At 40.4% G+C, this 27666-nt stretch overlaps 1 protein-coding gene across 1 annotated transcript; it reads left to right on the forward strand.

The window, feature by feature from the left end:
- The first annotated feature begins 627 nt into the window (after positions 1-627).
- Positions 628-27178, forward strand: SPCS2 (signal peptidase complex subunit 2). Its single transcript, XM_068988425.1, has 5 exons — positions 628-766; positions 15020-15103; positions 15704-15864; positions 17353-17487; positions 26348-27178. Exons 1-5 carry the CDS (start codon positions 653-655, stop codon positions 26532-26534), a joined length of 681 nt encoding a protein of 226 aa, XP_068844526.1. The 5' UTR covers positions 628-652; the 3' UTR covers positions 26535-27178.
- The last annotated feature ends 488 nt before the right edge of the window (positions 27179-27666 follow it).

The following is a 27666-nucleotide window of genomic DNA, read 5'->3' on the forward strand; positions in this document are numbered from 1 at the left end:
TTTCCTAAGTTTCCTCATCTAACTGTTTCGTCAGGGGACTAAAAGAGGATGGATATATAGGCACTTAAGACAGCGACTGGTAGGCAACAGGCACTCAGTGACTGTGAGTTCTCTTTATCACGAAGATAAGATGACAGTCACAGCTAAGATGACAGTCACCAGAAAACCAGTAAGTGCAGTAACAAGGCTAAAAAAGGATAAGGACGAGCTCCTACCCCATCTTTGGGAAACACTACAAGTGGAGCGGCGGAGACTCTAACCCCTCACGCAAACTAAGTTTCCAGCCGCACCTGCCTCCGGCGTCGCTTCCGCCTCCGAGATGTCCGCGGGGGCGACGTCCCGGTCGGGCGGGATGCGCGCCTCCGAGCCTCCCGGGAATCTCGGAGCCGCTCCACCGTGGCGCCTGCCACTACCTTCTCCACCCCTTAGTAACCGCGACGCGGCGGCCGGCCGAGAAGGCGGCAACCGATGGCTGGAGCTTCTAATTACTACAAGTCCCGGCAAGCCTCGCGGCCACTTCCGCTGGCAACTTCGCGTCAGCCAGCCCCAACTACGGATCCCGATGGACTCCGCGCAGTACGTCACGCCGTCAGTTTCAGCCAATCGGCTTCGGACAAGTTTAGGAGAGGAGGGAAACGCAGAGGCAAGCAAGATGGCGGCGGCGGCTTCTCAGGGCGGGAGAGCCGGTGGTGGCGGAGGCAGTAGTGGGGCTGGCGGTGGCTCCGGCTGCGGGACAGGCAGTAGCCGTAGCGGTTTACTGGACAAGGTGAGAAGTCGATCCTTGGGGACAGTCGAGGCCTGGGGAACTCCAGGGAGGCAGCGAGTCCTTCTTCCCATCCTCGCCCCCCTTTTCTTCTGCGGCTTCTCAGAGGGAGTTCTCGTTGGCCCACCGTGGGAACCTTAACTTGCGCTTGTAGCCAGCTCCCTACATACCTCAAACCTGGGCTCTCTCCTCTTGAGGACTTTTTTCCTTCTGGGAAGTGTTCCTCCTAAATGCCGGCCACTATAGCTTCTTAAGATAATTTGATTATTCCCACATTTCAGAGCGGCCATTGCTTTTCCTCGGTGGTGCTGGGGGGCCACTGTTGAATCTGCTCATTTCACGGACAGGGAAGATTGAGTCTCGACTGAATGAAAGCAACTCTTCGAAGTTAGTATAGTCTCCAAGCTCCCCACCACGACGGCCACACTTGCATGCTGCTACAGATTCCAGAGTGCTCTTGGGTTTTTGCTTCCTGAAGTTTTTAGGCGTTTTATCCCGATACCCGAATACTGAACTTCGAGTACCGACTTCTCCTACGGCCTAACCGGAAGTCTTTAAGATTTATCTTTTTTTTTTTTTTTCTTTTCCTTCTACACCCCCCACCTCGTACCTCCTCCCCCTCCTTCTCGCCTGCTACCGGGCCAGGTGAATGTGTCCTGGGTGAATAGAATGCATAAGCTTGCTACCTGTTCACGCTGACCTCTTTTCCCCTCTTCTCCATCCAGTTTTTTCTTTTCTTTCTTTTTTTTTTAATGCGGATCTAGCAACAGGGATAAAAGAAAAATTTTCCTGAGTTGGCCTTTCTTGCCCTTTACATAGCATTTTGAAAGAAACAGTTGCGTGGAGATCTGGATCCTAGTACTGCTTCTGCCCAGTTGCGTGACCTTGAAATGTGCTTGTTCTTCCTGTGTCTTATTTCCTTATCTGTAAAATGAATGTATTCTAAGGTTTCTTCCAGTTTTCTCATTGTAAGGTCCTGGGTCAGTTTGATGAGAAATGATAAGCTTGGGGATTTTAACATAGTCAGGATTGTTAACTTGTAATTGAAAACAGCTTTCAGACTCATGTGTCTTTAACACCTGCTGAGTGCTTAAGAAATGAATAGGTGATCATATTGAGGGGTTCCTATCCAGATCTTTTTGCTTCTCTTTCTGGGTGTCATTGGTTTTTAATTACATGGGCTTCCCTGGTGGCTCAGATGGTAAAGAATCTGCCTGGAATGCGGGAGACCTGGGTTTGATCCCTGGGTTAGGAAGATCCCCTGGAGGAGGGCATGGCAACCCACTCCAGTATTCTTACCTGGAGAATTGCATGGACAGAGGAGCCTGGCGGGCTACAGTCCATGGGGTCGCAAAAGTTGGACACGACTTAGCGACTAAGTACAGCACCCTTTTAGGGCTTCCCAGGTGGCACAGTGGTAAAGAATCCTCTTGCCAGTGCAGGAGACACAAGAGGCTCAGGTTCAGTCCCTGGGTCAGGAAGGCTCCCTGGAGTAGGAAATACTATTCTAGTATTCTTTGCCTGGGAAATCCCATAGATAGATGGGGTTTCCTGCTAAATCTCATTGGCAGGCTACAATCCATGGGGTCCCGAAGAGTCAGACGTGACTGAGCACACATACATATACACACTCTTAACCTTTAAGAGATAGGAACATGTTCTGTCCTGTTCCTGTCCAGCAGTTGAGATGGGAAATTGCTCCAAGCTATATGAAAGTATTGAGGATTGATGGTCACTGGGAATTGTTTTCTTGCTGGGTGAGCACCTCATGGCTTGTGTTCATTCTGTTCCATTGAGTGCTCTTGCTTTTTCCTCCACTTCAAGCAGATATTAAGCATGGACAGTCTGCTAAGGCAGTGATTACTGAAAAGTAACATGAAGATGAACAAGTCATTTAACGTCACTGTTTTCCTTTCTTCACCTGAAATATTAGAGTTTGGGGGAGAATCAGATAATACGCATGAATGACCTCTGTACCTTAAGAGTATCTAATTCAGACATGTAATGGCAGAGGAAAAAAAATAAAAAATCCTGCTGTCAGAAAATACTCAGTATAGCAGAGTGTAAGTCCAAAATACTGAACATAAAAGAATTTGGCATTCACTTAGGCACTTTTTACGAAGTTAACATGAGAGAGAGAATGATCCCTGAGATCCATTTGAAAAGGGGTGGGAGCCCTGGTGGAGCTGGGACCTTATTTTGAGAGACAGATGGCATACCAGGTAAAAATGTCCTTGAACAAAGCTGTGTGGTTGATGCCTGTTGTTTCTTAGGTACTCCGTTGACTGACTGGAATCAGATAGAGAATGGTATGGATGGATTGCCTGAAGTAGGAGTAGGGAGCCTGCTGAAGGTTTTTGAGTCTAATATATTAACTGGTTTTGGAAGAATCATTCAGATAGCTGGGAGTGGTAGAATTTAAAAGTCTTCTTATAGGCCTCATACCATACTGCTATAGGTTTTAATACAAAAAGAAAGACATGTTTGAATTCTAGTGCAGCATGTTGAAAACTATATGATGTTGGATAAGTTATGTGGTATTACTGAACTTAAATTTCCTCATATAAACAGTGTGGATGCCCGTACATAATTGTGGCTTACTGTGAATATTGTCATATAATAAATTGCTATATGGTCTTTGTAAAGGGCTATAAAAACAGAACGACAAGGTGAGGAGAACCCTAACTTGCTAGCAGAGATAGATGAAAGGCTTCACAAAAGAGAACGTTGGCAGAATTAAGCAAGAAGTGAGGTGCCGAGGAGAGAGAGAATAAATCAGGAGCTGTTTAGGTGTTTTTACTTGGAAACCTTGATTTCAGCCTTACATTGAGTTGTTCTTCCTCTGAAGTCTTTAGCATTTATTGCAATGGGAATTTAGCTGTCACTTAATGTGACATATTGTTTTGTATCCTGCCCCCAATTAGTATGTCACTTTCCCATGAGAGGTTCTCTGTGGTGATCAACATAGAGTAAGTACTTGAAGCATTGAATTTAGCAAAGAGAAAACTTCATATCTGCCACCCTAGTCTTCAGAAACTGCCTTAGAGGATGGTGCTTCTAACTGTCTGAAAACCAGGGACTGTGGAAGAGAACATGGAGAAAATGAGGGGCTGTTACTTTACATTTCTTTAATTCGATTTCTTTTTTGGAGGGTTTTTATTTCTTGCAGCTGTGGTTTTATTTGCTGTGAAGAAATGTAATAAAGAAATGCAAATGTGTTTCTAGTTTTCCCTAAACAGATGTGAGTTTCTGGTCCTTTGAAACTGACTTGGAGAACAAAGCAATTCTAGCTTCCTGATCTTAAAAATAGATATGCAAATATAACTTTCCGGCTTCCATCACAGAATAACTTAGATCATTGTGATAACTTATTTCCCCAAAATGCATCAAAGTATTTTGTTCTGTGTAGCAGGCTATAAAAAAAATTTGTTTACTTAATTTGCTTTGGCTGTTAAAATTGACATGTGGTATTAAAGCACCAGAGCTTCCATGGTAGCTCAGACAGTAAAGAATCTGGCTTGCACTGTGGGAGACCCGGGTTTGATCCCTGGGTCAGGAAGATCCCCTAGAGGAGGAAATGGCAACACACTCCAGTATTGCCTGGAAAATCCCACGCACAGAGGAGCCTGGTGGGCTGCAGTCCATAGGGTCGCAAAGAGTTGGACTTGACTGAGTGACTGACACTACTACACTATTAAAGCATGCTTTTTAGAACTGTATCCAGATTTTAATCTCATAGCCAGATTTCTGTCTCCTGGCTGGATTTTTTGGCTATTAAAATTGACGTGTGGTATTAAAATATGCTTTTTAGAGGCTGTACCCAGCCCTTTTAACTTTGTATGTGGATTTCTGGCTCCTGGCTGAACTGTCAACCTGATCTTAACACAGAGTTTTTATATCTTCGTAGTTGAGAATATAGGTTCTGGTGCCAGGCTGGCTGGCTGGCTTTGAATTCTTGCTCTGCCACTTATCAGAAATGTGTTCTTGGGCAAATTAATAAATCTCTTTGTATCTCAGTTTCCTCATCTGTAAAGTGAGGATAATAATAGTTTTTACCTTGGTTTCTGGTACATAGTAAACATTGAACGAAACAGCTGCCACTAACTAGCTAGTTTCTCTGGATTTCACTTCTTAGATAATATTTTTTGTAACGTGTAATGAAGACTATTTGCATCAGACCCTCTTGAGATTTCAGTTAAAAATACAAACTTCTGGACCACATCCCAGAACCGAATCAGGTTCTCTGGGGGTGGGGCCTGGACAGCTGCATGGTTTCACACATAGCTATTTATTTATTTTTTTCTTTTACATTTTAACAGTTACATCCAGGTTGAGAACGTCTGTCTTAGATGACTTTTTAAATCCCTTGTGATTTGGACATTTAAAGATTTTTTTTTTTCTTGTTTGATTTTCAACTATTCTGCTTAATCAGTAGTGATTTCTCTAAAGTGTTTGTATTGAAGAGACCTTGAAGTTCATCTGTTCCAGCCTCCTCATTTTAGAGACATACATACAGACATTGATACAGTTGGAGAGGGGAAGATGAAGTGGTTTATCCAAGACCACACAATCAGTTACAGTTCTAGAACCTGGCTGCCCAACTCTTAATCCAGTACTCTACCTTACTTAGCACATTGTCTTTCATACTGGAGCAGACCATGTTCTAGCTAATACAGTAGTGGAAAGAGCATCTGATTTGAAGTTGGAAGACCTAGGCTGAAGCCGTGGCTTTGTCACCCACCAGCCATGCATCCTTAGACAGGTCATATATACTCTTCTGCTCTGTTCAGTGGGATCTTTGCTTGCCAAACTTGAACAGGGTAGTATGCCTGTACCCTAACCAAGCTCTGACAGAGTGAACAGTTTTATGGCACTACTGTGATGCCTGTGTTTGTGTTTAAAGAAATAAGATGCAGACTTTTAATCGCATTTTGCAAACCAAACTTAAAAAGCATGTCAAAACTCATTATTTTTGATTCATCAAAAAAGTTTTTCATATCAAAGGACATTAGCACGAAAGTGAAAAGACAGTCCACAGCATGAGAGAAGATATTTGCAAGTCATATATCTGATAAGGGTCTAGGATCTAGACTATATAAAGTGTCTTATAACTTGATAATAAAAAAGACAAACCAATTTTGAAAAGAATAAAGGCTGTGAATTGACTTTTCTTCATAGAAGATCTATTAATACAAATGGTCAGTAAGCACATGAAAAGATCTCAACACCATTAGTTACTAAAGAATGCAAATCAAAACTGCAATGAGAAGCCACTAGGATGGCTATCGTAAAAAAAGAAAAATAACCATTTTTGGTGAGGATATGGAGATATTGGGACCCTCCTGCATTTCTGATGGAAATGTAAAATGATGAAAAAGTTATAACTCAGCATGTCCCACTCCTAGTTATGAACTCAAGAGAACTGAAAATGTGTCTACACAAAAACTTGATCATAGCAGCATTATTCACAATAGCTAAAAGGTGGAAGCAAGCCATAAAAGTGTGGTATATCCATGGCGCGAAGTATTATCTGGCCATAAAAAGGAATGAGACACTGACACATGACACAATACAGATGAACCTTGAAAATATACTAAATGAGAAAAGCTAATCGCAATAGGCCACATATTATATGATTCCATAGATAAGAAATGTCTGGAATAGGCAGATCATGCAAACAGAAAGTAGTGGTTGCCAAGGCTGGGAGTGGGGTCGTGGTAACTGGAATAACTGTTTATGGGTATGGAGTTTCTTTTGGGGATGATGACAGTGTTTTGGAATTAGATGTTGATGGTTGCATAATGTTGTGAAAAGAATAAAAACCACTGCACATTTTTATATGATGAGTTTTCTGATACATGAATTAGATCTGTTTTTAAAACTCATTCTTTTTATAGCATTTATGGAGTAATCTTTAAAGCATCAAGTTATTTTTTTTTAACTACTTAATCATCACTGTATAACACAGTGGTATCATAGATGTTAATAACCTCTGACAGCCCGGCTCCCTGTTTTAGCTGTTGCCTGCACCATTTCTCTGTTCTGACCTCGATCTTGTCAGATCTCAATAGTGGTTTTTCTTATTACCTGATCTTGAGTATATGATTCATTGATCAGTTCTTTCTTGAAATATTTTCTTTGTGTGGCTTTTAGAACGCCACTTGCCCTGGTTTTCCTCCTCCACTTATTTGTCTTTATTGTTCACTTCAGTTCAGTTCAGTCGCTCAGTCGTGTCCGACTCTGCGACCCCATGAATCGCAGCACTCCAGGCCTCGCTGTCCATCACCAACTCCCGGAGTTCACTCAGAGTCATGTCCATCGAGTCAATGATGCCATCCAGCCATCTCATCCTCTGTCGTCCCCTTCTCCTCCTGCCCCCAATCCCTCCCAGCATCAAAGTCTTCTCCAGTGAGTCAACTCTTCGCATGAGGTGGCCAAAGTACTGGAGTTTCAGCTTTAGCATCATTCCTTCCAAAGAAATCCCAGGGCTGATCTCCTTCAGAATGGACTGGTTGGATCTCTTTGCAGTCCAAGGGACTCTCAAGAGTCTTCTCCAACACCACAGTTCAAAAGCATCAATTCTTCGGTGCTCAGCCTTCTTCACAGTCCAACTCTCACATCCATACATGACTATTGGAAAAACCATAGCCTTGACTAGACGGGCCTTAGTCGGCAAAGTAATGTCTCTGCTTTTGAATATGCTTTCTAGGTTGCTCATAACTTTTCTTCCAAGGAGTAAGTGTCTTTTAATTTCATGGCTGCAGTCACCATCTGCAGTGATTTTGGAGCCCCCCAAAATAAATTATGACACTGTTTCCACTGTTTCCCCTGTTTCCCCATCTATTTCCCGTGGAGTGATGGGACCGGATGCCATGATCTATGTTTTCTGTTACTGTTGTTATTTTTTTTCCTGACCTGGAAATACTGGCAAGCCCCTGGCTCTGTCTATGTACACATCCCAAGGAGATACACAGTGTCCTGGCTTAAATACTGTATGTAAATTAATGACTTCCACATTTATGTTTTCAATATAGACCTCTGTTCTGAGCCCCAGATTTATATGTCTCAGTGCCTACTTGCCGTAGCTGGAGCCAGTCTACTTACCTCTGCTTACTTAGCTCCACTTACTTAACTTCCACTTACTTAGCTCCACTTACTCTGGTGTTGCCATTAATGTTCATGCTCATAATTAACATGGTAATTTCTAACCTACAACTTAACTCTAGCGATAACTATAGACAGTAATAAGCCACTATTCAGAAGTAATTTTTTTGCAGTATTTATTGGCCATTTTTATTAAAAAAGAAAAAAAAGATGGAAATTGAAGGTTATGTTACCAGGAGCTGAAATATCTCTTTTTGAGATATCTTGGTATTGCTGAATTGTACTCTAAATTAGATGATAGTAAGAGGCTTCAGCAATACGTGAACCATGAACTTCCAGATGTTCGAGCTGGTTTTAGAAAAGGCAGAGGAACCAGAGATCAAATTGCCAATTCCGCTGGATCATCGAAAAAGCAAGAGAGTTCCAGAAAAACATCTGCTTTATTGACTATGCCAAAGTCTTTGACTATGGATCACAATAAACTGTGGAAAATTCTAAAAGAGATGGGAATACTACCTGACCTGCCTCTTCAGAAACCTATATGCAGGTCAGGAAGCAACAGTTAGAACTGGACATGGAACAACAGACTGGTTCCAAATAGGAAAAGGAGTACGTCAAGGCTGTATATTGTGACCCTGCTTATTTAACTTAAATGCAGAGTACATCATGAAAGACGCTGGGCTGGAAGAAGCACAAGCTGGAATCAAGATTGCCAGGAAAAATATCAGTAACCTCAGATATGCAGATGACACCACCCTTATGGCAGAAAGTGAAGAGGAACTAAAAAGCCTCTTGATGAAAGTGAAAGAGGAGAGTGAAAATGTCGGCTTAAAGCTCAACATTCAGAAAACAAAGATCATGGCATCTGGTCCCATCACTTCATGGCAAATAGATGGGGAAACAGTGGAAACAGTGTCAGACTTTATATTTTTGGGCTCCAAAATCACTGCAGATGGTAATTGCAGCCATGAAATTAAAAGACGCTTACTCCTTGGAAAGAAAGTTATGACCAACCTAGACAGCATATTAAAAAGCAGAGACTTTCGCTTTGTAAACAAAGATCCGTCTAGTCAAGGCTATGGTTTTTCCTGTGGTCCTGTATGGATGTGAGAGTTGGACTGTGAAGAAAGCTGAGCACCGAAGATTTGATGCTTTTGAACTGTGGTGTTGAAGACTCTTGAGAGTCCCTTGGACTGCAAGGAAATCCAACCAGTCCATCCTAAAGGAGACCAGTCCTGAGTGTTCATTGGAAGGACTGATGCTGAAGCTGAAACTCCGATACTTTGGCCATCTTACACGAAGATTTGACTCATTGGAAAAGACCTTGATGCTGGGAGGGATTGGGGGCAGGAGGAGAAGGGGACGACAGGATGAGATGGCTGGATGGCATCACCGACTCGATGGACATGAGTTTGAGTAAACTCCAGGAGTTGGTGATGGACAGGGAAGCCCATCATGGGCTGACATTCATGGGGTCGCAAAGAGTTGGACACGACTGAGCGACTGAACTGAAGCTTCCTCAAGACGAACATCATTTGCTCCCCAAATTGAAGTTTTTCTTATTTTGAACTTACTGCTTTGTGATCTTTTTGCAAATGTGTACATGTGAGAGGTAGGGGTGTGTTATTTTCAACTCAAATAGTATATCAGCTTCTTAGTCTGCCATACGTTTTCATAATCTTATTTTGGTTTAGAAAATTCTGAAATCACTATTAACTGTAGAGCTTAAACATCTCAAACTCAGCATATGCAAAATGGGTATTTCTCATCTTTCCTGCTGCGTTCCTTCTCTTGGAAAACAACATGACCACTTAGTTATCTAAGCCCAAATTCTAGTTGAGTGGTCACCTCTGTCTTTTCTCTTTCACATTTTATGTACCTAGTCTGATAGTAAGTCCTGCCAGTTGTACCTCATAAATATTCCCTTTTCATCCCCCTGCTGCTGCTCTAATTCAAGCCTGCATCTAAATCGGGCCCCATCTGATAAGTTTATCTCCAGTGTTACTCCCCTCCAGACCTTTTGCTAAGTTGCCTCTAAAAATGACTTTAAAAAAAAACACAGATTGGTTGTATTGTTCATCTGCTTAAAATATTCTCCATTGCTTGTTTCAGAATAAAGTCTCAAGTCCCTTAACCCAGTGGATAAGGTCATCTAGGATATGCTCCCTCTGTCACGTGCCACATCTCCTACTACCTTCTGTCTTTGCAGCCTGCAGCCACTGTCTAAGAGAGGCCAAAGAAGGGAGAAAAAAGGTCTATTAATCTTTCTTCAAGCCAATATTAATAAAAAGTTAATATTTCTTAGAGTTCCTTTAAAATCAGAGCAGGGTCCTTCTATTGACACAGTTTACCTCTGGTATCCTCATCTCTTCAGTGTGAATTGAGGAATCCTTTGAGTCTTACTGCCCAGTTGTCAGGCCAAGGAACTTATGAAGAAATCCACTGAGATCTTTATCACTGCGTAACTTTACTTCAGTTTTCACTGTACTAAAATTTTTTAATTCAAATTTGCAGTGGAGAATCATAACTGAAGTTGAATCTTTGTAATGTTCTCTAAAAGCCATCAAATGCCTAAATTTTGTGAATGGTTCATCATCAAGGTTTGATATCAGATATGCTGGCTTGATAAAGTGTGTTGTGTTGATAGTGGCAGGGAAGTGATTTATTTAAGATAGGACTTTTTGAACCATATTTTCAGCCAAATAGCAATTGGTTTCAAATGGAGGAAAATGGAAAATTCCAAATATTTTATATCCTATAGGTTTTGTTGGCATATTAATATTAAAATCTTTTTAAGCTTTTCTTAAGTTATTAGCTATAACTTATTAGATAAAAGTCAAGATACTTTATGTGACTGTCACTTCAGAGATCTGTTTCCTTTTGGTTTTGATGGCTAATAATTCCTTTCCTTGTATTTTGTGGGAAGCAGTGTAAAGTAATGAAAGAGTACAGGTTTTGAAATCATGAGAACTTGATTAGGTCCCAGCTTTACTACTTTCTAGCTTTCACCTTGGGCAAATTTCTTAGACCATTAATGTTATCTGTAAAAAGAGGATGCTAGTCAGTTTGGGCTGCTCTAATAAAAATACCATAAATTTATTTCTCACAGTTTTGAGGCTGGGAAGTCTGAGATCCAGTGCCAGTATGGTTGCATCTGGTGACAGCCTTCTTAACTACTTGCAGACAACCTTCTTGTATCCTCACATAGTGGAAAACAGTAGAAGCAAACTCTCATGTCTTTTTATCAAGGCATTAGTCCCTTTCGTGAAGCCCCTCATGACCTAATTACCACCTCCTAAAACCATCACATTCTGGTTTAGGATTTCAGTATATGAATTTGGATAGCAGGAGAGGGATGGGGATAATGGACGGAGGCTGGAATAGTAAACCAGGCAAAGAGTAAGACATGGCATCTAAGGAAAGGGGGATCAGCTCAAGAGGAGGTTAAGGGACCCTCAGAGATGGTAAAGGGAGGCTCCAGGATGACAGTGACACAGTGGGCCTGGAAAGAAGGCCACCTAGACTGAAGCAGGTCAGAAGGCTACCAGAGAGGTGTCTCTAGGAAGATTAAATTCACAGAATGCTCCATGTGATTGCAAATACTGAGAGGAGATTTAAGAACTGGGGAAGAATTTGAGAATATATTGGTGAGAAATACACTGTCTGACCACGAAAACAGTAGTAGCTCCAAGGAAAGCAAAAAGCTATGCAGAAAAGGAATCCTAATCTATTACATGACTTAATCTGTGAACAACATTTATGATCATATTGTAAACTGCAAATAATGATCTAGCAAAAATTAAGGTATTATGTAATAACAAATCAATATTGGTCTACTGTAACTATATTCAAAAGATGGTGAAGGAGGAGCAGGAAAAGTAAATGTGAAAGTGGTAGGGGATCAGTTGGTTAAATCTCATCTTTCATGGTGGGTGAAAAAAGTCAGAAGACTTACTGCTGAACACTGAAAATAATATTATAAACTTTTCCCCAAGATTTGGGTGGTGGATACCCCAAAAATCAGCCTAAGGAATTGAAATTAGTGTCTGTGGGGAATGGGAAATGGACAATGGTCAGGAGTGTCTCAAGGGAGGGAAAGCAGGACTGGTAATTCTTTTTTTTTCTTTTTTTTTTAATTTTAATAACTTAACAGAACTCTGTAAACCATGTGTGTATATGACCTTAGTGCAAATATTAGCTTAGTCAACACTGGTTGTTGATTGTGCCCAATATACATGTATCTCTAATACATAGGGAATGAGGGGAAGAGGAATTGTGTGCCAGGTTACCACATCTGCTATATCTCAGTTGGCAATACTGCCTGTGTATCAAAGCTCCCAGGGATTGCCCTGCTCTGTTAGTCACTAGAAGTACCCGCAGGGCCATACTCTTGGGTAAGATTTATTACAGCAGATGAACACAAAGCAAAATCAGCAAAGGGCAAAGGTGAATAGGATGAAGTCCAGAGGAAATCAAGGGCAGGAGTCGAGAGTCCTCTCCCACTAAATTCCCACGGGTTGTGCTTAATTCCTTTAACAACAATGTGATATGATGTGTGTGAAGTGTTGTCTGCCAGGGGATCTCACTAGAGACTCAGTGCCCAAGTTTTTATTAAGGGGCTGATTAAATAGGCACCATCTCCCTGGTCCGTGCCAAAATTCCAGACTCCTAGAAGAAAAACAGGTATTTAGCATAAACCGCATTGTTTATACAAGCAGTTTAGGCATAGTGAGCTACTCTTTATCACTTGGGGAAAGTTTTAATATCAGTGTAGGAATCCATTTACCAGCCAACCTTCCACATGCCAGCCAAGAGGTTTTTCTAAGGATGGCAATCTAAGATCTATATTTCTTTTCTGCACAGAATTTTCTTGTGATTTATCCTGGGAGGTTCAATGTAAAAGAAACCAACCTTTGCTTTGTCTTATTTATTAACTACAAAGGAAGATAATTCACTCTTAGGGTTGAGGAAGAGAAGTGAGGGTAAGAAAATGGTTTCTAAAATACCTTGAATAGCAGTGGAGAGAACATGATGAATATCATACATTTTAGTTGATGGACAGTTTTTGAGAATGATGGAAAATGTCCACCCTCCTGCCCCTTTTCCAGATGTGTCTCTGTGCTACAGCAGAGATGCTTCTTGCTTTGACATAGGCCAAGGTTTTTCATGTACACCGAATGAATGATGCTCCCATCTCTTCAGAGATCAGTTATAAATTTTCTTGGTCATGTAATTGACTGGAAATGTTCTTGTTCCACTTATTGAAGATCCTTTTAGGTACCAGTGGAATTAGAACTTAGGCTATATTAGAACAGATTGTGATGGCTTCTAATGCATTTTATCCCCCAAAATTGCCAAGAAATTATACTCTGAATTGTGGAAGCAAGTTTCTTTTCTGTAATGCACTGCAAGTAGTGACGTGTGGCTGAGTTTCTATGAGAACATCATTTTTTTGGAATGAGCCGAAAAAGATTTAATGACTTTCATTCATAAATAATTCAAATTCTGTCATGGATTCTCGCTGTACAGGTTTCCTTCTTTTGCTCGCTGTTACCAAAATGGGATTTACTAAAGTAAGTATAAGCAAGCTATTTAGCTAGATAGCCTGTTAATTTCTTCTTGGTTCGATTTGTGTTTTTAAAATTAGGTGTCATGTTTGATTTGTAGGCTGGCAGGCTGTTAGAATCTTATTACAGCATGCTGCCGGTAGTAATTTCTCAAAGAAAATTCTTGTTTTTATGAGACACAAAGGAGAGAAGCCTTGATTTGAGTTTTAATCACTTGAAGTATGACTGTTTTAGCTCATGCATTTTCTCCCAACAGACTTCACAGAGTAGTTTTTCTTTTCTATGTAGTAGCATGTAGAATTACAAAATTAAGTTTGATGAATTATCTTTTTGTGTTCCTTTAAAATCTCACATTTTACAGATATTTATTCCATCTCTTTATTTCTCGTCCTCAGTATCTCTGAACTTGTGCTCAGAGAGTTAAACAATATTAAGATTTCTTCTCTGTCCTTCAGTAAAATCTATACTAAAGTGAAATGAATTTTGGATTGTCTGCTTGTTTGTAATTTTTATGACACTCGATATTTGTTCACTTGATCTGAAAAAATTGAGTTGGGCATATGCTCTATAAAAAAGACAGGTTTATCAGATTATTTCTGTACCCTGTTTCACTTAACCTACATTCACATAATCACTTGCATTTGAGAAAAAAAAAAATTTACAGAATCTATTCACATGGTTAACAATGAAAGAGGTACACATTGAAAAGTCTCCTTCCCACCCATGTCCCTTAGCCTTTTCAGGATATCTGAGTGAACCATAGTTTGTTTAACCAGTCCGGTGTAAGTGAGCACTTGAGTTATATTTTTACAGTTGCAAATGTGCTGCAGTGAATAACCTTGTATATTATTTAATGTCTGTGCATATAAGGAAAAATTCCCAGAAGTGGGAAGTTGAATCCAAGATGCTAAGTTATCTTCTGTAGGTGTTACACCTTTTTGAACTTCTACCAGCAGTGTGTGTGAGAGAATCATTTGCCTTTAATTAGCACAGTATTTGGGAACCTTTATAAACCTATACAGATGAGGGAAATCGAAGCAGGCTTTGTCCAAAGTCACATACCTAATTGGTGATAGGACTCAGTTTTTAATTCAAAATGTGCTTTCCAAAAGACTACACTGAATCTGCTGTTTTCTTACTTAGATGTGCTGGTAAAATGTCGGGAGACAAAAACGTATTAAAGGAGACCATCCTTTTGTTAGTGTCTGGATGGATGTTGTCTAAGTTTTGTAGTCACAGAGTGATAGGATGAACAAATGGAATTCCTTTCTGTTCCCACATTTGGGTATAATGGGGATGGGATATTTGAGCTCACACTACAGTCTCTACAACCCATGCCAGTGTTCTACCCTTGTAGATTGGACTTTTCAGCATGGAGACTGGCAACATCATATGATTACCAGCTGATTCTAGTGACCTAGTTTCCTTCAAATTCATCTTCAAGTGTTTTGTTGTTTAGCTGTCCAACATCAGGAGAGAGAATAAATGTTATGTATACTTGAGGATGCTCTTAAGGAAGTAGTTCACTTTACTTTTAGTAAGATGCCATGTCTTTTAATGCACAGGTTATCAATTTGTTTTACAGTGGAAGATTGACGATAAGCCTGTTAAAATTGACAAATGGGATGGATCAGCTGTGAAAAATTCTTTGGATGATTCTGCCAAAAAGGTACTTTATTGGGGACAGAGGTGAGGGGGAGTGTCTTTTAGTTCATGTACAACTGATGGCACATCTCTCGCAGGACTTTTTTTTTTCTGTGCGTTGGAATGACTTTAGTTTTCAGTATTAGGAATTGAGACAGAAAGCATTTCCTGAACCTTGCAGTATATATAGGGGAGCATGTGTTACAATATAATTATTACTTACCTCAAATTTCTCTTCAAATTCTTTAATTTTTTAATTCCAGAAAACTAGTAATCTGTTGTTTTTGAGATTAATTGCCTAGAGGCAAGAGGGTTGAGGGAATATAGGACAGGCATGCATGATTGATTATCTCTCTATTTTAAAAGGGAAAAGAAAATTTTAGCTTCAGTCTAAAGAATAAGATAAGGATTTAAAATGTGTCAGAAGTTGATGAGCTTTTTCTCTGCAATTTTTGTAAACACATTTAGTCTTTTTTTTTTTGCTCTGAGTGGCAAAATCCTGATTGGAGAGAACTACTTGGTCATTTAAATGATTATCATAACTTTCATCACGGAAATTAAGAAAAAAAGCAGGTACAAGGAGGGAAGTAGTCCTACTAGCTTGGTTCCTTGTTCTTCTCACTAGGTACTTCTGGAAAAGTACAAGTATGTGGAGAATTTTGGTCTAATTGATGGTCGCCTCATCATCTGTACCATCTCCTGTTTCTTTGCCATCGTGGCTTTGATTTGGGATTATATGCATCCCTTCCCAGAGTCCAAACCTGTTCTGGCCTTGTGTGTTATATCATATCCTTTAAGCTCAGGTTTGTTTTCTACTGACAGTTTTTTAAAAAAATCTCTACTGATACTCTTCTCTGCTTCCTACAAAAAAAAAACAAACAGACTTTCACCTTGGGGCCTGCTGATGTTAGGATGTAACATTATGAAACGTGAGCATCTGTAAATTTGTTATAATTATTGATATTTTAGATTCAGTATGGTTATTTTATTTTTAATTCTGTCAGTTATTAATGTAGAGGTTAAGTGTGAGCACCTAGTAGCAAAACACTTAGCCAGGCTTCCCTGACCTTCACTATCTCCTGGAGTTTGTTCAGACTAATGTCAGTTGAGTTGGTGATGCCATCCAGCCATCTCATCCTCTGTGTACAAACTGATCTCAAATCATAGTCCCAGAATTTGCATCTTGACTCTTTTCAGCATCACAGAAACCAACCCATTATGACCTTTTTCACAATTAAGGCAGTTCAGAAGAATATGCCATGGGTTCTAGAGACAGTTCCCAAAGGAGTTCCAAAGAGGTTTGAACAATGACAGCACCCTTATTATATGGCCTCCCAAGAAACTGCCTTAATGGAATTTCTTTTGTTTGGTTATACTTGTTTAAAACAAAACAGGATCTTGCCATTTTTATAATCATACCATTTTAATACACAATAGTAGTGAGTACCATTATAAATGTCTTCTGTGTGCTATACTCTAAAATGTATATATACCATCACTAAATCTAATGACAATTCTAAAAAGTCTGTTCAATTGCCATTTTAGAGGAAACAGTGTTAAGCCTTGGAGTAAGGAGTAATTTATCGAGGTTACATTGGTTAAAAACTAGAATTCAAATTTAGGACTACTTTACTCCAAAGCTTATTCACTTTGTCCTATTTAAATGACATATGTACACAGAGTTCTTACGCCAGTTTCGGGCACGCAAGAACCCAAACACGGTAGCTAGTACTGTCAAAAACTGAGTTTAATAATAAGCCTACATGTATGTACGAAGTAATTGTTCTTACAGTAAGCTAAACTGTTGTAGTCGCCCATCTAGCCTACTTAGTAGAGCATGAGACTCTTCGGTAAACTGCTTTGAAGTCAGTTTCCCTTTCTTTTAATCACCCTTGAAATCAGTTATGTGGTCAAGTCCACTGTGGTTATTTGTTTTTTATTGTATGGAGAAATGAACACAAGTCTTGACAAACCGGGTAATAGAGGATCTTATATATGTTGTCCTTGAACAGAAGAGAGAGAGTTGGTTTATGCCCTCTACCTTTTTCCTTTCTTCCTGAGATGTTCTTTGCAGAACTAACCAGAGAGATCCTTGCGTCTCTTGCAATAAACATAAGCATGAATACGAAGTAATTAAAATTTAGTGTTTTTACAGCAAGACAAAACTATGTTCTTTAGAACTATTATGGAAGTTTTTGTAGCCCTTGCCTGTCAGTTTGTGTTATTTCTCTTTTGTGTGTATGTTGTGTATTTTCCCCTTAACTTTATCTGCACCTATTTTGTGATGATGGGAATCCTGACCATTTATACTTCATATAAGGAGAAGAGCATTTTTCTCGTGGCACACAGGAAAGATCCTACAGGCATGGATCCTGATGATATCTGGCAACTGTCGTCCAGTCTCAAAAGGTATGACTGTCCTCACAGATTCCTAAATCCTGAGGTTGGATTTTCTCTGGGTGTTTAGTCATTATCAACAGACTATTATATGTCTACTCTTTGCAGATCAGAGTGCTAGTCATATAAAGTGAAGAAAGTATTATGAATGAACTAGAAGATTTTTCCTGTCACACTTCTGAGATTGTATTATCACAGAAGTGCTCTGAGGATAAATTGTGGGAGAAAGTAACTTTGGTGGAAGAATGAAGAACAATTCTGTTTCCTTTTCGCCAATAAATGGAGCCATTAGAGAGCAGAACTATAAACTATATATAAAACTATAAAGGCCAGAGGTATGAAGTCAGTTGTCTTTGAAGAACCACCTTAGCTTCTTTGTCTTCTGTGATCCTGACTGCAGTCTAGGCAATCAGAAATCCTGAAGCAATGAACTGGGCAACTCAGAGAAGCACAATTCAGTCTGTTTCTGACTAGTGAAAGGTGTACTTTGTGCAACTGACACCTCAGGTCTTCTGAGTATCCAGAACAGGGTTCAAATTCCAGCTCACCTATAGCTGTGTGACTTTTGGTATATTGGGTAAACTAGTTGAGCCTTTCAGTTCAGTTCAGTCGCTCAGTCGTGTCTGACTCTTTGTGACCCCATGAATCGCAGCACACCAGGCCTCCCTGTCCATCACCAACTCCCAGAGTTCACTCAGACTCGCGTGCATAGAGTCAGTGATGCCATCCAGCCGTCTCATCCTCGGTCGTCCCCTTCTTCTGCCCTCAATCCCTCCCAGCATCAAAGTCTTTTCCAGTGAGTCAACTCTTTGCATGAGGTGGCCAAAGTACTGGAGTTTCAGCTTTAGCATCATTCCTTCCAAAAAATCCCAGGGCTGATTTCCTTCAGAATGGACTGGTTGGATCTCCTTGCAGTCCAAGGGACTCTCAAGAGTCTTCTCCAACACCACAGTTCAAAAGCATCAATTCTTCGGTGCTCAGCCTTCTTCACAGTCCATCTTCACAGTCCAACTCTCACATCCATACATGACTGCTGGAAAAACCATAGCCTTGACAAGACGGACCTTAGTCGGCAAAGTAATGTCTCTGCTTTTGAATATGCTATCTAGGTTGGTCATAACTTTCCTTCCAAGGAGTAAGCGTCTTTTAATTTCATGGCTGCAATCACCATCTGCAGTGATTTTGGAGCCCCCCAAAATCAAGTATGACACTGTTTCCACTGTTTCTCCGTCTGTTTCCCATGGAGTGATGGGACCAGATGCCATGATCTTCGTTTTCTGAATGTTGAACTTTAAGCCAACTTTTTCACTCTCCTCTTTCACTTTCATCAAGAGGCTTTTTAGTTCTTCTTCACTTTCTGCCATAAGGGTGGTGTCATCTGCATATCTGAGGTTATTGATATTTCTCCCTGCAATCTTGATTCCAGCTTGTGTTTCTTCCAGTCCAGAGTTTCTCATGATGTACTCTGCATATAAGTTAAACAAGAAGGGTGACAATATACAGCCTTGACGTACTCCTTTTCCTATTTGGAACCAGTCTGTTGTTCCATGTCTAGTTGTAACTGTTGCTTCCTGACCTGCATACAGATTTCTCAAGAGGCAGGTCAGGTGGTCTGGTATTCCCATCTCTTGAAAAATTTTCCACAGTTTATTGTGATCCACACAGTCAAAGGCTTTGGCATAGTCAATAAAGCAGAAATAGATGTTTTCCTGGAACTCTCTTGCTTTTTCCACGATCCAGCGGATGTTAGCAGTTTGTTCTCTGGTTCCTCTGCCTTTTCTAAAACCAACTTGAACATCAGGAAGTTCACGGTTCACGTATTGCTGAAGCCCAGCTTGGAGAATTTTGAGCATTACTTTACTAGCGTGTGAGATGAGTGCAATTGTGCGGTAGTTTGAGCATTCTTTTGCATTGCCTTTCTTTGGGATTGGAATGAAAACTGACCTTTTTCAGTCCTGTGGCCACTGCTGAATTTTCCAAATTTGCTTGCTTATTGAGTGTAGCACTTTCACAGCATCATCTTTCAGGATTTGAAATAGCTCTACTGGAATTCCATCACCTCCACTAGCTTTATTCGTAGTGATGCTTTCTAAGGCCCACTTGGCTTCACATTCCAAGATGTCTGGCTCTAGATGAGTGATCACACCATCATGATTATCCAGGTCGTGAAGATCCTTTTTGTACAGTTCTTCTGTGTATTCTTTCCATCTCTTCCTAATATCTTCTGCTTATGTTAGGTCGATACCATTTCTGTCCTTTATCGAGCCCATCTTTGCATGAAATGTTCCCTTGATACCTCTAATTTTCTTGAAGAGATCTCTAGTCTTTCCCATTCTGTTCTTTTCCTCTATTTCTTTGCATTGATCACTGAAGAAGGCTTTGTTATCTCTTCTTGCTATTCTTTAGAACTCTGCATTCAGATGCTTATATCTTTCCTTTTCTCCTTTGCTTTTCACTTCTCTTCTTTTCACAGCTAGTTGTAAGGCTTCCCCAGACAGCCATTTTGCTTTTTTGCATTTCTTTTCTATGGGGATGGTCTTGATCCCTGTCTCCTGTACAGTGTCACGAACCTCATTCCATAGTTCATCAGGCACTCTGTCTATCAGATCTAGGCCCTTAAATCTATTTCTCACTTTGAGCCAGTGTCAGACTTTATTTTTGGGGGCTCCAAAATCACTGCAGATGGTGACTGCAGCCATGAAATTAAAAAACGCTTACTCCTTGGAAGAAAAGTTATGACCAACCTAGATAGTATATTCAAAAGCAGAGACATTACTTTGCCAACTAAGGTCCGGCTAGTCAAGGCTATGGTTTTTCCAGTGGTCATGTATGGATGTGAGAGTTGGACTGTGAAGAAGGCTGCACGCTGAAGAATTGATGCGTTTGCACTGTGGTGTTGGAGAAGACTCTTGAGAGTCCCTTGGACTGCAAGGAGATCCAACCAGTCCATTCTGAAGGAGATCAGCCCTGGGATTTCTTTGGAAGGAATGATGCTAAAGCTGAAGCTCCAGTACTTTGGCCACCTCATGCGAAGAGTTGACTCATTGGAGAAGACTTTGATGCTGGGAGGGATTGGGGGCAGGAGGAGAAGGGGACGACCGAGGATGAGATGGCTGGATGGCATCACCGACTCGATGGACATGACTCTGAGTGAACTCCGGGAGTTGGTGATGGACAGGGAGGCCTGGCGTGCTGCAATTCATGGGGTCGCAAAGAGTCGGACACGACTGAGCGACTGAACTGAACTGAGGGTAAAAATGACTTGTAGAGTTGTTGTTAGGTTGCCAGCTGGTATACATAGTTGACTTTTGAACAATAGGAATTTGAACTGCATGGGTCCACTTATATATGGAGTTTTTTCCTTTCATTTAAATACTGAAGTACTGCATGATCTATATTGGTTGAATCCACATATTTGGAACTGTGGATACAGAGGAACCATCTATATAGAGGAGTAACTATAAGTTCTGTGTGTATTTTCAACTGTACAGAGGGTGAGCAACCTTAACACTGCCCCCCTTATTGTTCAGCTGTACACCAAGAATTATGAAAGCAAGTGTCTGTTGAGCATTTACTATGTACTGAGTATTGTGCCAACCTCATTGTCTCATTTAAACCTTAGAACAACCCATTTTAAAGATAAGAACACAAACTCAAAGGGTTTAATTAATTTTTCCATGGTTATAGAGCTCAGAAGTGAATTTAGCCCATGCCTGAACTCATGCTGTCAGTCACTATCCTAAAAACACATGGTAATGTTCTAGCATGTAGTAGCCTCTCCAATTACTCACATATATGAAGGTAAGTGTAGCATCAGTGCCATGCAGCCTCTCATTACCAGCCTGTGGTGATGCCTGTGAGGAGGAGCTGGGCTTCATTCTAATATTGCACCAGAGTTCTTATTTCCTGGCAGGACTCATAGATGCCATTTTGGTCTCAGCTGTCATAAATCTATACTCTGTATCAGAGCACTCAAGCAGAATTGGAGAATTCTAGACCCAAGCAACATCCTAATTTCATTGTATACATTCTGACTTAAATATTTTTTAACAGCCTTACTGAAATACAGTTTCCACACCATATTTAAAGTAGTTCAATGGTTTCTTAATGTTTTTAAAAATTTTGCAATCATCACCACAGTCAACTTTAAAACATTTTTATCCTTGCCAAAAGAAACTCTGTACCTTTTATATAACAGTTATTTCTCTATCCCCTCATTCTCTGAAACCTTAAGTAACCACTAATCTGCTCTCTGTCTCTATATATTTCCCTCTTTGGGATATTTCATACAGATGGAATCACACAATATGTGATCTTTTGTAATTGGCTTCTTTCACTTAGTATAATATTTTCAAGGTTCAAACATGTTATCAATATTTTATTCCTTTTTGTGCCAAATAATATTCCATTGCATGGATATACTACATTTTTCTTAATCCACTTACTAGTTGAGGGCCATTTGAGTTGTTTCCACCTTATGGCTGTTAAGAATAATGCTGCTGTGAACATTTATGTGTAAGTTTTTATGTGGACAAACATTTTAATTTCTCATATACCTAGGAGAAGAATTGCTGTGTCGTCTGGTAACTCTTTGCTTGAGGAACTGCCAGACTCTTTTCCAAAACAGCTGTACCATTTTACAGTCCCGCTAGCACTATATGAGGGTTCTGATTTTTTTTTTTTCACTTTGACTGCTGACTTTTACCAACTGCCACATTGTTGGTGCCTTTGGAGAGGAAGTATGCCACCTTGTTCATTCTCCTTGTAGTTAAATACAGACTCACTTCTCTCTGCTTGGAGATGGCTCCTGGTTCATTGACACTCTCTTTAACATAGCTCCTTTCAGAAGGCTTAATCAGTGATTTCAGTATCCCAGTAGATGATTGTTTTAGGATGCTGGCCTCTTAGCTTTACTTTCTCTCCTCTGATGATCTTGTTTTCCACAGTGTCTTAAATACTTACTTCCTTTGAGAGACACCCTAGATCTTGGTATTCAGTTCAGCTCAGTCACTCAGTCGTGTCCAACTCTTTCCCCACGAATCGCAGCACGCCAGGCCTCACTGTCCATCACCATCTCCCGGAGTTCACTCAGACTCAGGTCCATCAAGTCCGTGATGCCATCCAGCCATCTCATCCTCTGTCGTCCCCTTCTCCTGCCCCCAATCCCTCCCAGCATCAAAGTCTTTTCCAATGAGCCAATTCTTCGCATGAGGTGGCCAAAGTACTGGAGCTTCAGCTTTAGCATCATTCCTTCCAAAGAAATCCCAGGGCTGATCTCCTTCAGAATGGACTGGTTGGATCTCTTTGCAGTCCAAGGGACTCTCAAGAGTCTTCTCCAACACCACAGTCCAAAAGCATCAAATCTTCGGCGCGCAGCCTTCTTCACAGTCCAACTCTCACATCCATACATGACTGCTGGAAAAACCATAGCCTTGACTAGCCGGACCTTAGTCGGCAAAGTAATGTCTCTGCTTTAGAATATACTATCTAGGTTGGTCATAACTTTTCTTCCAAGGGGTAAGCGTCTTTTAATTTCACGGCTGCAGTCACCATCTGCAGTGATTTTGGAGCCCAGAAAAATAAAGTCTGACACTGTTTCCACTGTTTCCCCATCTATTTCCCATGAAATGATGGGACTGGATGCCATGATCTTTGTTTTCTGAATGTTGAGCTTTAAGCCAACTTTTTCACTCTCCATTTTCACTTTTATCAAGAGGCTTTTTAGTTCCTCTTCACTTTCTGCCATAAGAGTGCTGTCATCTGCATATCTGGTATTATTGATAATTAATTTCATTTTTTAAATATCTCACTCTCTAACCACTGCTTTATAGTTTTCTAGTTTGTCTCTTTCTTGTTCTCTTGCCCCAACAGTTCTTCAGCCCCAGTGGCATCCATAATCCTTGAGCCCACCATCTTTTCCCTGGCCCTCTTCTCTTCATTGTCTCACTTACTCCTTACCTAGCTTAGCTTCCGTGGTATTTCTATATTCCAGTTACTCTCTCACTGTCCTTGAAGGTCTTTCCTACCTTCTCTGTTCTCAAACCTCTTGCTCTCCTCCCCGACTTCACTGTCAGCTGCTTTTGTTTCTGGGGAGAGAGCAGCAGCCGGAAGTCTGCCATCTTTAGCCACCTGCAGCACTCCTCACACTGCCTTCTTCCTCAGTTCCTATCTGAAGCCTCCTCTCCAGTCATCCACTTGATTCTATCCCTCCCTGATTACTTGGTGTTTCCCTCTCTGCTGGGTCATTTTTTCCTGGCATACAAGTGAGTTGTAATTTGTCCCAAGTGAGAAAGTTGCTTTTCTTTTCCCTTATCCTCCTCACATGATCTTCTCATTTCTCTATTCCTTTTGTTGTCTTCTCCCATTATCTCTTGGATTTGCTTTTCTTCAGTTCTCTTTCCTCATTCTGTTTGACCTGTCACATTTGACACAGTGAATAATTCTCTCCTTGTTACACTTTTTTGAAAAACTAGACTTCTAGAATACCATAATCTTATAATTCTTATCTTTTTGTGTCTGTTCCTTAGTGTCCTCTGTGATTCCTTATCCCCTTTCTCTAAATTCGAAATGCCACTAGTGCCTATTCCTAGCATCTCTTTTCTGTCTGTATTCACTCACTAGGTGTAATCCTTGCCAGACTTCCAGGACTTTAAATACCATTTGTAATAGTGAAGATTTCTAAATCTGTGTTTCATCCTAGACCTCTTCTCCAAACTCCACTGTCCCAGCTTTCTATTTGACATTGGATCCTAATAAGCATCTCAGAATTAACATATCTAAAACCTAACTCTGCTATCCCTCATCTAAGCCTGCTTTTCCTTGTTTTCCTCATCTCAGTAAAGGGCAACTCCATCCTTCTAGTTATTCAGGTCAGAACTCTGGAATCATTTTGTCTCCTCTGTCTCTCAGTCCTTTGAATAGGTTGTCAGTGAATTCTGTCAGCTCTACTTTCTAATTATATTCATTCTGACCACTTAATATCTCCACCTTGACCATCATCTCTCAATTAGGTTACTGTAATAATGTCCTAATGGACCTCTGCAGCTGTTCTCCCTGCCCATAGTCTATTTCCAATACAGTGGGCAGAATGATCCTTTTAAAACATAAGGCAGATCAACTCAATCCTCAGCTCAAAATCCTCTCACACAGAGAAAAGCTAAAATCCTAAGCATAGCTTAGAAGTCCATACTTACGTAGCTGCACCCTCCACACATTTGCAGACACACCATAGCCTGTGGCTCTCATCTTCTCCCTCTCCGTTTTGTTTGCATTGGCCTCCTTTCTGTTGTTAAGACATTCTGGGTATGTGCTTGCCTTTGCCTTTACTGTATTCTGCCTGGAATATACTTTTTCGAGATAGCTTGTTCTCTCACCTTCTTTTAGGCTATGCTCAAACATCTGCTTAGTGACGACTTTGCATATTTAAAAGAACATTATAATTTTTATTTTATTGCTGGTTCCCTCACACACACTGAAAGTCTCAAAAGACAGAGAGATTTGTCTGTTGTATTCATTGATGTATATCCTTAGCATCCAATACTGCCTAGTCCTGAATACTGGTTGGTCCTGAATAAATATTTGTTGAATCAATGAGTAGCTATTAGATTAGATTAGATTGTGTCCTGCCATCAGAGCCATGGAACTGGGCTCGAAAGTCCAAAAATTACTGTGATATCAGTTAGAAGCAGTTGAGCAGAGCTTGAAAAAATTTTTTGAGGTGTTGAAAGTATTCAAGGACCTTTTCTCCTGTCTATCCAGGTGGAAAGTAACTGGCTAGACAACAATTTATCGAGCAATGATTTTTTTTTTGAGCACTGGTTAATGATAGGCACTGTTTTAACAATGATCCTATAAAGTGGGTGGGACTTTCCCTCTTTTAAATATGCAGGAAAAAATCTGAGGCTCAAGCATCTGCTTCCTCTAAAGGTAATATCAACCTGACAATCCACTGAATATGCCCTAATTAAATGGAGACAGAAACAGGTAGGGATGGCAGGGGAGGAACATTGGCCTACAAGGGTTGATGTCATAAATCCTCTTGAATGAATGGAGATAGTAAAGGCCTTCAGGATACCTTAAGGTGTAGCTAAAAGGGATCTCTGGAATTCATGGAGTAAAAGATACTGCTGGCCTGGGATCAGGACAGAACCTGAAGCTAGGTTGATTACACGGAGCAAGGACCCAGCAGCCTGGAATTGGGGAACATCTGTGAAAGCAAAGGTTCTTCATTTATTCATCATGATTTGATTACCTAGCAAGTGCCAGGCTAAGAATAGAAAACAAGACAAAATCCTTCCCCTCAAAAATCCCTGAAACTAGTAAAGAACACAAATATGTGATTATCGTTTCAATAGATAATTTCATTGACAGCACAGGAGCCTATCATTAGACCTAGCAGATGATGGGCACCGAGTATTTGGAGTGACTGATGGATGGTGTGTGTATGACAAAGGCAAGACATCTAACTCAATTTGGGAAGACTTTCCCAGAAAAGTTTATGCCCAAGTATAGTATTAAGAAATGGGACCTAATCAGGTAAGACTGGAGAGTAGTGTCTACTGGCAATACCCTTCTACCATAACAGCGAAGTAAAGGGCAGAAGTGAAAGAAGATAGTCCATGTGATTTAGCAGTCTATGACAAGGTAAAGGAGGCACATAGTACTTAAATCAGGGGGGACATAGCAGCACCTACAAATCAGATTTTTTTATCCTGAACGTCCCCTAATTTTTTTTTTTTTTTGGAAAGGATAATGCTGTATGTTCCCTACATCACCAGTAGCCTGCTCAGTGCTATTCTTCAAAAACTCTTGGTGCTCTGTTGTTACTGGCTGAATGTCTGTGTTTGGTTTTTGGTTTGTCATCTTTGCTCAGGTTCGATGATAAATACACTCTGAAACTGACCTTCATCAGTGGAAGAACGAAGCAGCAACGGGAAGCGGAGTTCACCAAGTCCATTGCCAAGTTTTTTGATCACAGTGGGACTCTGGTCATGGACGCATATGAGCCTGAGATATCAAGACTCCATGACAGTCTTGCCACAGAAAGAAAAATAAAATAACTGCTTCTAAAAGCAGCTGTCTTTTGGCTGGATCTTGCCAAATTAAGGGGTGAAGGAGAAAGAAACCGAGAACTTAATATGGATAAAGTAAGAAATGTTAAAAATGTCCCTGTTTTGTCTTGAAATTTTAGTCCATTCTGGATAAGTAGAAACTTCTAGCTCAGATATGAGAAGTTGTAGCTCTGATATCTAGCTATAGCCTCTTTGGTCTGCTGATTGCATTGTTTTGATTTGCTTTTCTGGAAAAGCATTTTTGCTAAAAACCATACAGACTTCCTCCTTCATACCTAGCAGTACTTTATAGAGTATAGCTTTGTGCCATGCAGCATTTGAAGACTCAGTTTTTAAAATTGTTAACCTGTTGCTGACCTTTTTATGTTAATTCCTGTTTCAACAGCTGTTTCCCTTAATTCAGGATACAACTTCTTGTGTATGACAGTTTCCTTTCACACACCATTTTTGTGGGTGTGTATATATCTGACTTCGGGAGAATTGAGGGAAAAAACATAGCTTTTTAATTTGTTTAAGAGAGACTTTCTGCCTGTTACGTTTTGTGCTTTTAACCAATTAAAGAAGCCAATGGCATTTTTAGTTTTATGTTGTGTATGTTTTCCACTGGTATATCCCTGTTGATTTGTTTGTGCCCTTTATTAACTGCCATTTTCTAAAATTTTTTTCAATAAAAGGAAAGAAGATCTGAAACATGGAGTCATGGTCTTGATGGAAGGAATAGAGCAGTGCCTGTTGGCAGTGTTACTACATAGGTTTCCTTTGTTTCTGTTCAGCCAGAGGCCCCTGAGAACCTGGAGGTGAGGAACTGCTCGCTTTCCAGTGATGACAGTAATGACACTCAGTACTTACTTTGTGCCAGGTAGCATTCCAAGTTCTGTATGTGTATTAACTCACTAGTGCTCCCAGCTGCCGTAAGAAAGTAGGTACTCTTTATTATCCCCATTTTATAGGAGAGGAAACTGAGACACAAAAATTGGTTAATTTGTGTCCACACAGCTAACAATAGAGCTGGGATTTAAACCTGTTGTGTCTGGCTCCAGAGTTGTGAGCAGCATCTTTTCTAGTATTTTCACACTAGGGTCAGAGAAGAACTGGGAGTTGCCCAGATCCTGTGTCCTAT

The sequence above is a fragment of the Capricornis sumatraensis genome, chromosome 16 (assembly GCF_032405125.1).
Source record: "Capricornis sumatraensis isolate serow.1 chromosome 16, serow.2, whole genome shotgun sequence".
Lineage (NCBI taxonomy): Eukaryota > Metazoa > Chordata > Mammalia > Artiodactyla > Bovidae > Capricornis > Capricornis sumatraensis.

Excerpts from the sequence above, each read along its gene's own strand:
- SPCS2 (XM_068988425.1), top strand. The coding sequence starts at position 653 with ATGGCGGCGGCGGCTTCTCAGGGCGGGAGAGCCGGTGGTGGCGGAGGC. Across the intron at positions 767-15,019 it reads GTAGCGGTTTACTGGACAAG|TGGAAGATTGACGATAAGCC; the intron begins GTGAGAAGTCGA and ends TTTGTTTTACAG. Across the intron at positions 17,488-26,347 it reads CTGTCGTCCAGTCTCAAAAG|GTTCGATGATAAATACACTC; the intron begins GTATGACTGTCC and ends ATCTTTGCTCAG.